Source organism: Lepisosteus platostomus, chromosome 14, assembly GCF_059453375.1.
Source record: "Lepisosteus platostomus isolate fLepPlt1 chromosome 14, fLepPlt1.hap1, whole genome shotgun sequence".
NCBI lineage: Eukaryota > Metazoa > Chordata > Actinopteri > Semionotiformes > Lepisosteidae > Lepisosteus > Lepisosteus platostomus.
Window position 1 is genome coordinate 30,422,113 of NC_142624.1, and position 13,460 is coordinate 30,435,572.

At 37.3% G+C, this 13,460-nt stretch overlaps 1 protein-coding gene across 3 annotated transcripts in view; it reads left to right on the plus strand.

Moving 5' to 3' along the window:
- The window catches only part of kalrna (kalirin RhoGEF kinase a), a 215,467-nt gene that overhangs the window by 105,163 nt on the left and 96,844 nt on the right, over positions 1-13,460 (plus strand). For all 3 annotated transcript variants that reach the window (XM_088605585.1, XM_088605583.1, XM_088605584.1), the window contains exons 12-15: positions 2,366-2,535; positions 4,881-5,055; positions 6,437-6,632; positions 9,099-9,265. In XM_088605585.1, the coding sequence (XP_088461711.1) occupies positions 2,366-2,535; positions 4,881-5,055; positions 6,437-6,632; positions 9,099-9,265 (708 nt within the window). The remainder of the gene's footprint in view (positions 1-2,365; positions 2,536-4,880; positions 5,056-6,436; positions 6,633-9,098; positions 9,266-13,460) is intronic.

Here is a 13,460-nt window from a genome sequence, read left to right on the forward strand (position 1 = left end):
GAAGGAAAGTGTTTTAACTCCTGATGCTAGAGGAGAAATCTTGGCACATATCAATCACATAGCAGCTCCTCTGCAGGACTCGTTCTCACCAGGAGTTCAAGTCCCCGCGTGTCTCAAATGATCGACTCTCTTGGTGTTAATAGTATCACACTATTATGGAATGTGGTTGGTTATTAGTTAGTTCAGCTGTGACAGCTGAATGATTTTCTCATTGGAGTGTAGCCTGCTGTTTTACTAGATGTTACCCTGTTGTTAACCTCAACAAAATGCCATAGTATGTCTGGGTAAAACTCACTGAGAAAGCCCATTAATGTGATTTGTGACTGATATTACCTGACTGTTTGCACATATTTGAATTTAAATCAGCTTGTAAATGTTTGTTTAAGTATAAATAAATCCTCTGGTTAGCACTTCCATAGATTATTTGGGTGTTTCTTCCTAATCGCATATGCCTTAATTCAGATTTATTTTTCAGTCTCTGTGTAATTCTTCCTAACCTGTTTCGACTTAAAAGATGTAAAAACCCTTCAGTGGCTGAAATTACAAAACTATTAGTGAGCAACATTTGTAATCCTTAGCATGCCCAGACCAGACTTGGTGAACAGTTTCTATGGCAACTGCTGAAATGGAAAAGCCACTCTACGTGTTAACCCTTAAAATAGAAGTGAAATAAGACTCAAAATAGAATCTTTGTACAGTACTGTTGTGAAATATGAGCAAAAGTTTCTGATATTTCACAGGAAATTGGAAATGCCACCATGTGTCCAACAGTGACTTTGGAACAGATTTCCTGCAGATGTTAAGGGCTGAGATGAGAGAAAATTTCCACAATTCAGCAACATCCCAGTCACTCCAAAAAGGTGCCTTACTGTACATGGCGAAGTGGCAAACTTGTCTCAAATTCTTAAAGGAGTTCGCAACAAAGCTTTTAAGCGTTACTACAAACTTGGGACAAACTGGAACTCTTTAGGCTAAATGCAAAAAATGCAAATGACATCTAGTGAAAAATGTCAAACATGGCATGGCTGCATTATATTCACGTAACGCCTAACTTGTCAAAGTAAACGTGCAACTGAGTTCATTTTTGGCTTGTGAGAACGAAAGTGGCTAATGCTTATGCAATCAAGATATATTAGGTTTGGATTCTTCTTTGCAGTTTTTGCTGATGTAAAACTTTCGTTCACCCATGAACACTATCACTTTTCGCGTTCGGATTTGGATTCAAATTGGTCACTTTAAAAAATGTACACTTCGTTTGTTATTCAACGAAAGGGGCCATCAAGGGAAGGGGGTGAATATCTTTGCAAGGAGCTGTATTTATAAATACCAAATTAGCCCTGCAACTGCTGTAAATTAGATCCATAGTGGAATGATTTGAGATCAAAATGATCCAGAGTGGAGAAGCCCCCTGCTCTCTGAAAGCAGGAAAATATCAGGTTCTCTTGTTAGAATTGTGGTTCTTCACATGGTGGTTATTTGTCTGTAAATGTTGAACAGCCTAATTACAGCTCAGCTGATTAAGCTCCTGTTAGAGCCCTCAGTCAATCAGTCATCATTTTCTTGTTCTTACAGTGTTTAAAATCATTAATCAGTGAGTAAATACAGAAGCTTTTGGCCTTTCCATCTGCTCTCTTTGTACAGCATGTATACATACTGTATGCCATGTTACAATAGTTGTGCGAATGCTTTTTTGATCCCTGTATTCTCTGAAACTGACAGTTATTCTGGTCAGCAATCAGCTGTCTGTGGGCTTTTAAACGCCTCTGGATGTACCTGTGTTATGTCTCATCTGAAAGATGGTGCCTTTTTACAGTATAGTGTTCACTATATACAGACCACAGGGTGATCGCCCCCTACTGGCCCACTTACACCACTTCGAGTAGCAAACTTAGTTTTTCCCAGGAGATCTCCCATCCAGGTATTGGCCAGGTATTGGTATTGCTTAGCTTCAGTGGGTTGTCAGTTGTGAGTTGCAGGGTGATGGTAGGGTACTGTATGATGGCTAGAAAAGAATGTGAATTCAAACAAAAGGGCATAGTGTGAAATGTCCAATATTAGTTGTGACCTATTTTGAAACCAGTCTGCTGTTTAGAAAAAAAAACATGAAATGTCTATATTTCTGTGAGAAAAGTATTTTGGTCAGTGCAGTGGCTTATTCAGATCTATATTTTGTCTGTCACTGTTTAAGGGATGCAAATAGCCCACAACTGAGTGGTTTCGCATTAAAGCCACAATCTGAAATAAAAAGCAAGTTATGAAAGTAAAAGGTAACAATCTCAATGTATGTGATGACACGTACAATGTACATGAGACATGTAAAGACTAAATAAATCAACTGAGTTTTCATCTCTCTTGTCATTGATAGTTGTGGACATGGATGGAGGACTTGCAGAAAGAGCTTTTGGAAGATGTCTGCTCTGACTCTGTGGAATCTGTGCAAGAGTTGATCAAGCAGTTCCAGCAGCAGCAGACAGCTACCCTGGAGGCCACCTTAAATGTCATCAAGGAAGGGGAGGACCTTATTCAGCAGCTAAGGTAAGGCATGCCCTTTGTGTTAAGAGCTGGATTTTAAAGCAAGCTGTGGCAGGGAAAATTTCACCCCTGCTGTATACTCGCGTGTAGATTAAGCAATGGCTGGTTTTGATATTAAGTCATTCTGATGTAGTGCTCATTGGGATTTCTCTGAAATCAGCATTGGCAATACACAGACTAACACACACACATATACAGTATATGCAAATATATGAAGAGATAAACATTAATATTATAATATTAATCTTGTTACGAATGGGAAATTTGACCAAGCAGTTTAGTCAATAAGATAATTATTCAGAACCCCCAACTTGCAAGTGATTTCTCCAGAATATACCCGAGCGGCTGGTATACTTAGAGGCACGTGAATTCTTTGTTCTCTGGCACAACTTTGGTGAAAACAGTAACAATCCAGGCATACGTGGTTAAACAAATGTTTAACAAGGACAAGACACAAACTACACTACACAAAACAAAAAATTACAACACACAATTACTTTATGTACAGTATTTACAGACAAGCCATTTCAGAGGCCTAACATTCTAATCACCCAGAAAAAAACCCAAACTTCTACTAAGCATGAAACTCTTAATTAATGCCCACAGAGGCCAAATAAGAGATACTGTAAGTTGCCTTCTAAAATACAATACAACTTGCACTTAAGTCTCTCTCTCTGAACCCAGGATGCCACAAAATAAATGGGAGCCTTTCTCCCTATTCAAAAAATGCACCCTAAACAGGAAAGACGTTTTTCTTTACCCAGGAAACCCAGGTTCCCTAAAAACACAGAATAGCAAGCTCTCTCTATCAAGCCTCAAATACGTAACTCCAGTCGGGTTTTGTTTGGATGATCACGAATTAGGATCTCTCACCTGGCGCAAGCTTCAGTTTCCACCTCCTCTGGACTCTTGTCTCTCCTCTCCTCTTTCTTCTTCCCTGCTCCTTGTTCTTGTTTTTTGTTGTGATCTTATATTGTGTGCTTCTGTACTGCTCATTAACAATTTTTAACCCACAACGTACCTACTGTAGGTATACCAAGGTAAACTTTTCAAAGGTTGCTGATCAAGGGACCCCCACATCTCAACAAACATCCTCTGTGCTTCGAAGCTAGAAGTGTTTACTCTGCCAAGTGTCACACACTTCATCTAAAATCTAAGAGACACTTCTCAGTCAAAAGAAAGCTGTAACAATATATTACAATATAATAGGATTAAACAGTGCTTCCCAAACTCAGTGGTGTGTCCTGGAAGGGTCTCAAGTGTGCTATGGAATCAAAAGAGGTGTCCACTTTCAAATACTTCTTTCCAGCTTTGAATCAAATATCAAACAGCTATGTTCAGTTAGACAAGTTTACAGTATGCATGACTACTGTCTGTCATGTCACTGGCCAACAATGATGGGGATTTGGTTCACCACTGGCAGAGCCAGAGCACCAGACACTTGGGATAATGCCAATAGTGATTCCTGTAACTTGCAGCGATGTCAGTGACAGAGATGCTGCTCCCGCAGTTTGTGTTAACTCTCTAGTCAGGAGCTGTGGAAGTTGCAACTTGTCAGAAGAGTAGCAGATTGGAGGATTATATCCATGTGTGTCATCTGCTCTTTGCTGGCTATTGGAGTGATCGCTGACATGATTGTCTTGAAAAAAATGGTCAACAGAATTTCTGTACTCTTGTTTGATTTTTTTATTGTAAGGCTGCTTGTATACGCAACAGAGTGGTTCCTTTTTCCACAGAGGTCATCTCTGACCAGTTGACTAGGCTAAACTAAATCAATGTTTTTACCCAGAATAGCTTTTATGACTTCACTATTCACTGTTTTGAGAATTCTTAAGGGATGCACATTTGATATTATTTGAAATTCACAAATAGCAATTGATTGATAAATGAGAATGAAATTTCTTTAAAAGTTGTAATTTTGTAAGGAAATTGACATGGTAGCTTATCACTTTTAAATTGATAGGAAATGGTTTTGTTTTACTTAAGTTGCATTGGAAGCATTGCTCAGAATGCTATCTGATACCAAACAAAGTGTTTTTTACTGCAGCTTCAGCTGCAGTCAAAGTAGATTTATGTACTGTGAGCCCTTGTTAGCGTGAGAGGGTCAAATGTCAGTGTAGGAAATGGGCACACTCTTTCTGCTGGATTCTTCTGGGTCACTAAAAGCCAAGCTTGAAGCTAGGAGAAGGGAGTACTCATTGAGAGCATCTTCGTTTGTCTGTTTCAAGTTATACACTTCCACTCCTGTGCACTAATTCAAAAGCTTTCTTGTCGGATTTGCTTGCTTGCCGGTTGTTTTTAATGGTTCATACACATGTTGTTCCCCTCTTTTCTATGTGTTGCCGCAGGGATTCAGCCATGTCCAGCAATAAGATGCCACACAATAGCTCCATCAGCCACATTGAGAGCGTGCTGCAACAGCTAGACGAGGCCCAGGGACAGATGGAAGAGTTATTCCATGAGAGGAAAATCAAGCTAGATATTTTCCTGCAGCTTCGGATTTTTGAGCAGTACACCATTGAGGTAAGAGCTGGCATGCAATGCTACAGCAATGGGCTCAAGCAAACAGATGGGGACATTCTCCCTGGAGATTAGTCAGTTCTTCTTTGACACTCTAGGATGCATGGGCTCAGCTGGCAACAGGGGGAACCGAGAAGGAGGTGATTCACTTTTTGATGGTACATCTGGTAGCTGCTGTGGCTTATTAAATAATGTATTATTTTGTTACAGGAGTGGCTGGTTCTAGTTGACTTTGATTAATAAGTCCTCTTCCTTGCGTGATTCCTTTCTTAAACTATAATGTACACTTTTTTAAAGCTACATGGGAGAGATGAATGTGTTTATTCTTATTGATTTTATTTAAGACTGGTTCTCAAGTTGTAAATAACACAGAACAGAAAAAGATTTAATTAATTGTCGACAAGGGGTACTATGCAAAATGTTTGCAGACATTGAATGAGAAATGCCATTTGATGCATTAGAAAAAGAGAATGCAACAACATTGCTCGTATAATTGATCATTCTATCTTAAAGAAGTTTTTAAGGTGATGTTTTCTGATGGAAATTAAAATCTTATGTCCCTGGAAATTCATATAAGTACATATTGCAGAAAAATGTCTTTACATAGTTAAAAAGGTTTCATCAATTGTTTCTTGTTCAATCTATATACATGATTTACACTAGAGTTATCATACTGATCTTGTTAGGTTTCCTTGTAGCCATATTGTGGTGTGAAAGAGGGCATCATAGTTAAGACTAACTGTGGTGATTAACCACGCAGTGTGAATGGTGTCAAAGTCACTGGAGCAAAGCTAGGGGGTAAAATGGATTGCAAAAAGAGATCCCTATTATACAGAATTAATTGACCAGAAAGTGGAAATGAAGTGAGCTGCTCAGATAAGGATTAATTAACTCTTTCACACCTGAATTTAGTTTAAATGCATTTCTGATCATTTTTATCATAGAATGTGACTTTTTTTGCATCATTATTTATTTTGTTACTATTGTTCTTGGTAGTAGCAGTACTGTGGTAATGGCCTTTGGATTCATTTAATCAAACCTTAGTACTTTCTTTTCTTTTGGCTTTGTTAAAGGAGCACAGTAGTTTATGACCCACCATGTGAAACACTGAGTGGTCTTTGCTGGGAAAAAAAAGGTTTAAATTGTTGTTGTGAATTATAACAGTTAAAAATGAAATCATTATAATTTTTGGGACTAATTCAAAAATCCAAATTCAAAATGAAAATTATGCTTGAAATTCAAAGCAATCTATTTGAAAGTCTTCCCAGACTAACATTAATATTTTCAATGATTGTTTTCATAATATATTGCATTAAGGCATAAAGCTTGTGTAGTAAGTGTTCGCCCAGACCATACAAAATATGAAGTGTGTGCCTTGCTTTAGGTGACAGCTGAGCTGGATGCCTGGAATGAAGATCTTCTGAGGCAGGCAAATGACTTTAACACCGAGGACCTCACCCTTGCTGAGCAGCGTCTTCAGCGACACACTGAGCGCAAACTGGCCATGAACAACATGACCTTTGAGGTCATTCAGCAAGGCCAAGACTTACACCAGTATATCATGGAAGTACAGGCGTCAGGTAGAAGAAGGTTTTTTGTTTATTTTGTACTGTTTGTGTGTTTTTCTGGATGTGTTTTTTCAGCCAAAATGTGTCATTAAAATACTGCACAGTACTGCTTCGCTTTGCAGAGCATGAGCACGTGCATGAGTGTGGAACGTAGGGGAGGCTGTGTATTAATCCGGCCGGCAGCTGGAATTCAGCAGCTGGAGCAAATTCAGGAATTAGGTTAAAATGCAGAGCTTTTTTCCACAATCCTCTTATGAGTGCTGTGCCTTAATGTGACATACTGGGATATATTTTAACTATCACAGCAGAGGTTAAACCTCTGAATCCCCACTTAACATGTAGTGGTGGGATCCAGTTTGAATCAACACTGCTCTGCTAGGGAATGATTTGAGACTTTAACTTTTGTGTGCAGATGAATCCTAGCATCCGGATGAAAGTTCACTCTAAATATGATTTCTTGTAGTGGTGATGTAAAGCAAGACGAATTTTAAGTGGATTTTCTATAAGACACAAAAGTGTGACTAATTGCAAAGGTCAGATTAAAGTTATTTTGTCCCATGCTTAAAATTATTGATGCGTGTTTTTCAAAATGTCAAAAATATAGAGCAGAATCAGTGCTTTCAACCGTCATTAGTTCAAATTGAATGTTAAATTGTTAAAAACAATTCTTCTCTTGTGTGGATTTCTGTTCATTTCAGTGGAAGGCATATTGTGTGGTTAAACACCTAAACTTTAACCTGCAAAGGAACAAGTAAAGGTTTATTCCATGCTGAAAAGAGAAGAAAAGAAACACAATGTTTTCTTCGGACCCCAAGAAGGCTCCACAGCTGTGTTTCTTTTCTTCTCTTTTCCGCATAGAATAAACCTTTACTTGTTCCTTTGCAGCCTACGCATGCTGACTCAGCTCCCTAATTAAACTTTAACCTGATCTGAAAGGCATTCAAACACATCTTAATTTAGGCCTAATAAAAAAGTACAATTTCATTGTTAGTCTGAAATGATATTTAATGACATGAGGTGTTTTTTCCCTCACATTTCAGAATGATTCTTATAATTCTAGAATCATTCTCAATTTCTATACATATTCTGCTGAAATGGTGTCTTTGCACCTCACTGAAAATGGTGGTATTTTTAACCTCATAAAAATGCCTGTGCGTGCACACTTTGTTATTTCATTTTACTTCATTCTCGTCACCGTGGAGTGGGACATCACTGCTTCCTTATTTTTTCTCACACTTGGCATAAAGTTACAGAATTTTGGGACAGCAGCAGTGGGAGGATATGCCCTGTGCAACTCATCCTCTGCCGAAATTCAGTTTCTGTCTCTCAAGTGCCTTTCTACCCTAAGCCCCACAGCACTTCCTCATACAGCAGTAAAGTGTGCAAGGCCAGCTTCCTGTCAGGGGAGAATGCAAGGCTATCGTGTCTTCCTGTGGTATTATGTCATAGTTACAGGATCAAGAATCAAATGAACCCCTTAAACCCAGTGTTTTCATGTTATTTTTATATTTTCAGAAGCACATTCACACTACTACATTCTTCCAAAATGCTCTCAGTGGAGTTTGCATAAGAACAAAATAGTGGAATGCATTTTTTCCCAAATATTTATACTAGTCCAAATGCACTGAACAAATAAGTAACAGCACACCAATCATACAAAGAAAAAATAAAATTCACGTACCAGAGAAACACAATTTTTAAACTAATCTGTGCAACCAGGTGAGATCAGCATGTTTTTACTTGAAAATCTCTAAATTATCTTCAGCCAGATTTTACTCTTTCCTGCGTAATGCAAACCTTAATCTTCAGCAAGTGTTTTTTTTTGTCATTTCTATCATTCTGCAGAATGGCACCTGATAAAACCTGAAAATTTCCATCTTGTCTCTGAAGTTGATAACCATTGTTATGGCTACAAAAAAACACTGCTTTGAACCTGTTGTTTGTAGATAGTATATGGTATAGTTCCACCTACTGGAGAAACAGTGTAATCTCTGTTTTTAAATTAAGAAAACATTTGGGTGTTTCTTGTTGTTTAAGAATGGAATCAGTCATAGAATGTCTGAGAACAGTATGGGAGAGTAAGCACATACTGTAGTATGGGGAAGATTTAACACCAAACTAAACATCAGGAACACTAACCCCTGAAATAAGTATGACTTATTTGATATCGATAAAAGTGAAATAAAGGTTGTCAAAAATCCAACAACTGTCATTTGGCCCTGTTTATCTTGGATATCCTGGTGCTGCTGCATGTCTGAGTATGCTGTTTTATTTTTATATTTAATCTAACTACAGTTCTTGTAAAAAACTACAGAAATTCTTATATAATTCAGCAAACTGATTTATTCCAGTAACTCTTCAGCGGGTCGTATTTTATTTTCTATGGGTAGCTATAGAGTTTAATAAATTTCATACCATTAATTGTCCCAAGCAACATTTTTTCAGACATAATTCCTTCTTTTTTGTTCTGTCTGTCAGGGATTGAGCTGACGTGTGAGAAGGAGGTGGATCTCGCTACCCAAGTGCAGGAGCTCCTGGAGTTTCTTCACGAGAAGCAGCACGAGCTGGACTTGAGTGCTGATCAGACGCAGAAGCGACTTGAACAGTGCCTGCAGCTCCGGCACCTGCAGGCTGAGGTCAAACAGGTAAACGGAAAAGGAAGAGCAGGTGCTGCTGTCTGTAGTGTGGCAGAACATTGGACAAGGAAACTGATATTGTCAACTGTGCTTCCTGCTGTTAATGAAAACCTGATAGCTTTGATTCCTACTAACGAAAATTCAGCGGACCGTTCTGTGACTTCCTTAGTGTATCAGTTCAATATTTTATCGATATTTGGCTCTTTGTGTCTATTAAATGTCTCTTTCAGTATTTGAGTAACTGCACATCAGTTCAATTCTGACAGTGTGATCAGTTTAAATAACATCAAACCTATTATGATCATTAACAGCTAATAGGCTGAAATGGCATTGAAGTTTTAAGCTATGTGGTGAAAGGTTAGTTGTCATGAGTACATACCCTCAAAGCCATGCACTAGAATACGGTCTGATTTTGATCCTACTATATTGTCATCTAATTGAAGGAAGTGGAAGGTTTAGTATTCCAAGAGGGTGTGCAATTTCATTTAGGAGACCTAACTTTTTCTTCTTTTTTTAATGTACTAAGAAAATACATTTTAGCCAATGGGAAGTATTAAGAGAGCCATCCTTTATAAATGTTAGCATAGGTTACAGGCAATTATTTTAAGTAAAAACAATACCATAACTGAGATTGCACATTACATTTCTTTTATCTAAATTGGGAAGACGTATTGGTCTGCAGTTTATGTGTGATTATAATGTAATGACTTTCTAGTGTAATGTCAGTAATGTAATGTAGTAATGTCATGAAAGACAGATTAGTAGAAGCTATTTAAGAGTTTATTTAAGATATTTACGACGTTGATCTTTCAAGTTTCTTATATGGTAATCTTGTTGTGGTTGAGTATAATGGGACAAAGATAAAAGAAAGACAATTCTCCAACAGACAAAAGTCTCCTATTGCTGACTTTGTATTTTATTTTTATTTTTGCATTTTATAATGTATTTTCATTTATTATTTATAATAATTATTTATTATTTATTTATAATTTTATCTGTATATGACCTGCTGGCATATTAGTTTTTTTTCCTTTATAATGAAGTTACTTTAAGATAGATATATAACTTTACTCATTTTTATGCTTTATTATTCATAATTATTCAAAAGTTCATTGTTATAGAACTTAACCAGCTGTGTGATTGGCTGAGGTTTCCAAACCAGGGGTAGGATACTTGATATCCATTTATCAAGAACATCTAATCTGAAAATAAAATAAAAAAGAACATTGATTGAGGATATTCAGGGGCCCTTGGGCATTTTGTTTATACAACAAATTTAAATTCTACAGTGAAACTGAAGTTGTATAGAACGAATTGAATTTTAGATGGCAAGATTGCTGTTTCGTTTCCTGTGTGCATAAGGGCTTATAAAATATAAAACATTTTTGTGAGAGGAATCTTTAGAATCATCTCCTTCCTGGTATGGAAAATTGTAATTAAAGTTAAATTTATAATTCAGACTCATGATACTAGCCATTCATACACTGAACATTTTTGAGACTAGAGAATGACTTAAGTCTAGTACTGGATGTCAATGAATAATTGATGTCCTGTGTTCATCTGCTGTGGGGGCTGAGCTGAAGTTTAATTTCAGATACTTTGCCTGTTGCCATATTTGCTTAAGTGTTTTCAGGCAAGATCCTTGTCTGAGTCAATAGAGTTACAACAAAGCATGGCATTCTTGATTTTATTTATTAATTTACATTTCTTTGCTCACAACGTTTCTCCTCAGGCAATGCAAATACCACATTCAAAATATATAAAAAAACTTTGCATAACGTACCTTAGATTAATCTTAGTGTATAATTTGTATATTCAGGTGGGTAGCTACGTCAGCATGCGTAGGCTGCAAAGAAACAAGTAATAGGTTTATTCCATGCTGAAAAGAGAAGAAAGAAAACAAAACGTTTCGGCTGTGGAGCGTTCTTCAGGTGTGGGGCTCCACAGCAGAAACATTGTGTTTTATTTCTTCTCTTTTCAGCATGGAATAAATCTATTACTTGTTAATTTGTATATTTTCTTTCTTATCTCAAATCCGCCTTCACTGGTTTAATATAAAATGTTAAACTGTTCTTGTCAATTTAACATAGTTGCTCAGTATATCTTTGGGGCTGTTGGAAGGAAATAGGGATTGCTACAAAAGGCTTTCAAAATACTCAGTAGAGACAGACAGAAACATTTTAGGATGAAGCTCAGGGAATTCTAGTGAAGTGGAACTTAAAAGCATATTTGTCGTATACAGTATGTGCTTTTAAATTTCATTCCACTGGCCACAAGGCCATTTAACCTACATACTTCAGTTTTATCTGTAAGAAACAGGGCCAGACCACAAGAGCTTCTCAACCGTCATAACTAAATTGGTAGGAGGTCTCACATTCCATTAAACATACACTGCACCTCTTTCACTGTGATGGCTGGGACTACTTTGGTAAAGTGTACTGCATTAAATTGAGGAATCGAAGTATATGGTCTCTAGTTTGTTGGATTCCTCAAGGAGTTTTCAAAGAAAAAAAGTTGAGGATAAAGAGCGGAACCCAAATTTGTCCAGTCTATGACATCCTTGGTTTAATTGAAATTTACTTTGCTCTTGGTATGGATAGATACACTATGTAATTAAGGATTTTCCTAACAAACATTTAGGAAAGACAGGAGAGGTATGGAAGCAATGTCTTATCAGACACATATGTGTAACAACTATATGGTAAGTACTGTATATACAGTACTATAATAACAAAAGTGAGCACTACTTATATAGATAAAGGGATGTATTTATAAGCCTATGTACTGTACTATATATAGGTATGTGCAATTAAAATCATCAGCATATTATCATCATAGCTACATGTTTATAAGTAACGTGCAAGTAGCCTAAACACAGGTCACATGAGAATATATTCCTTTTCAGAAGGTGTACATGAAGATAATGAGTGCCTGTAATTGGTCAGTGTACTACGACTGACAGAAGCTGATTAATCCAACTATTCTTGTGGGGGAAAATCACAAAATCTCTTAATTTAGCTCTGTTTAGATTACTTGCTTTTTAGAATGAGACACTAACACAAATTATTGATAGTCTATCTTCTTCTAAAACCTGTCTTGTTTCTTTGCTCATTCATCCCCCTGTGTGCAAGCATGCTGTTTTCTATGAAGGTGGTAGGGCAATGCCTTGAGCAATTGTGGATGATGATGGTGCTGAGTGTTCATTTAAAGCCATATGAACAGCTGTCCTACAGTAATGCTTTGAGGCAGCAAGATCCAGATTCTAGTCTTATTGAGAAGAATCACAGTAATCCTGAAGACCTTTCTTTCCAACAAAATGATAAAACCAGTTAATAAGTCTGCTTTACCACCCTCTGCTGAACAGTGTATTCATGCATTTTTAATAACAGCATACATACTGTAATATTGATAGACAGCTGTTCACCAACCCTTCTGCTGTTTGTCAGCTACACCCATTCCTGCTCTCAAAAATATGAGTTTGTTTAATTTTACTACTGTGGATGCTACTTACTGTATGTGACAAGAGTAGAAAGATACAATAAAGTGAGACCTACGGCTTGTGCTTTGTAGCGTTTTCCTACTCTCAACTCAAATCTAGCTCCTCTGTTAGATTATGCCTATCTGACCATTTGGCAGATAGTTGCATATTGATGCAAGAATCTCATCCACTTGTTTCTTGAAGGAAGCCAGGGTATCAGCTTCAACCACATACAGTAGCTGAGTAGCTCGTTCCTGTCTCATCAATAAGTCCCTGAAATCGGGTCTTGTGCCAGTAAGATTGCTTGTGGACTTTAGTCCATGTAATATTGTTCTTCTGAACTTAAAATGCAGCTTCTTATACTGTCAATCATGACATTTAAAAGGATTAGATAGCAAACCAGGAATTACTGATTAAGTACTTATCTTCATTGGTTTGCCTTTATTTGGCTAAAAAGAGACCATTTGTAAGTTTTAGCTTTAAGACCTAGCCTCTGTTGTGTTTGGTTGCAGACATATAACAAAATAGTTAAGGGGTTGAAAATTCCAGGTGGAAGTTGGCTCTGGAGGCAGGACAATAAGAGGTTAAATCTGAAATCTCAGTTACCCAGGGTGTTCCACAAGGTACTATGCTGGGACCTGTACTATTTAAATGCTACTATTTGATGTCATCAAATCTCAGAAGCTAAGAAAGGCTAGGCCTCGCCAGTACTCTTATGTGAGACCT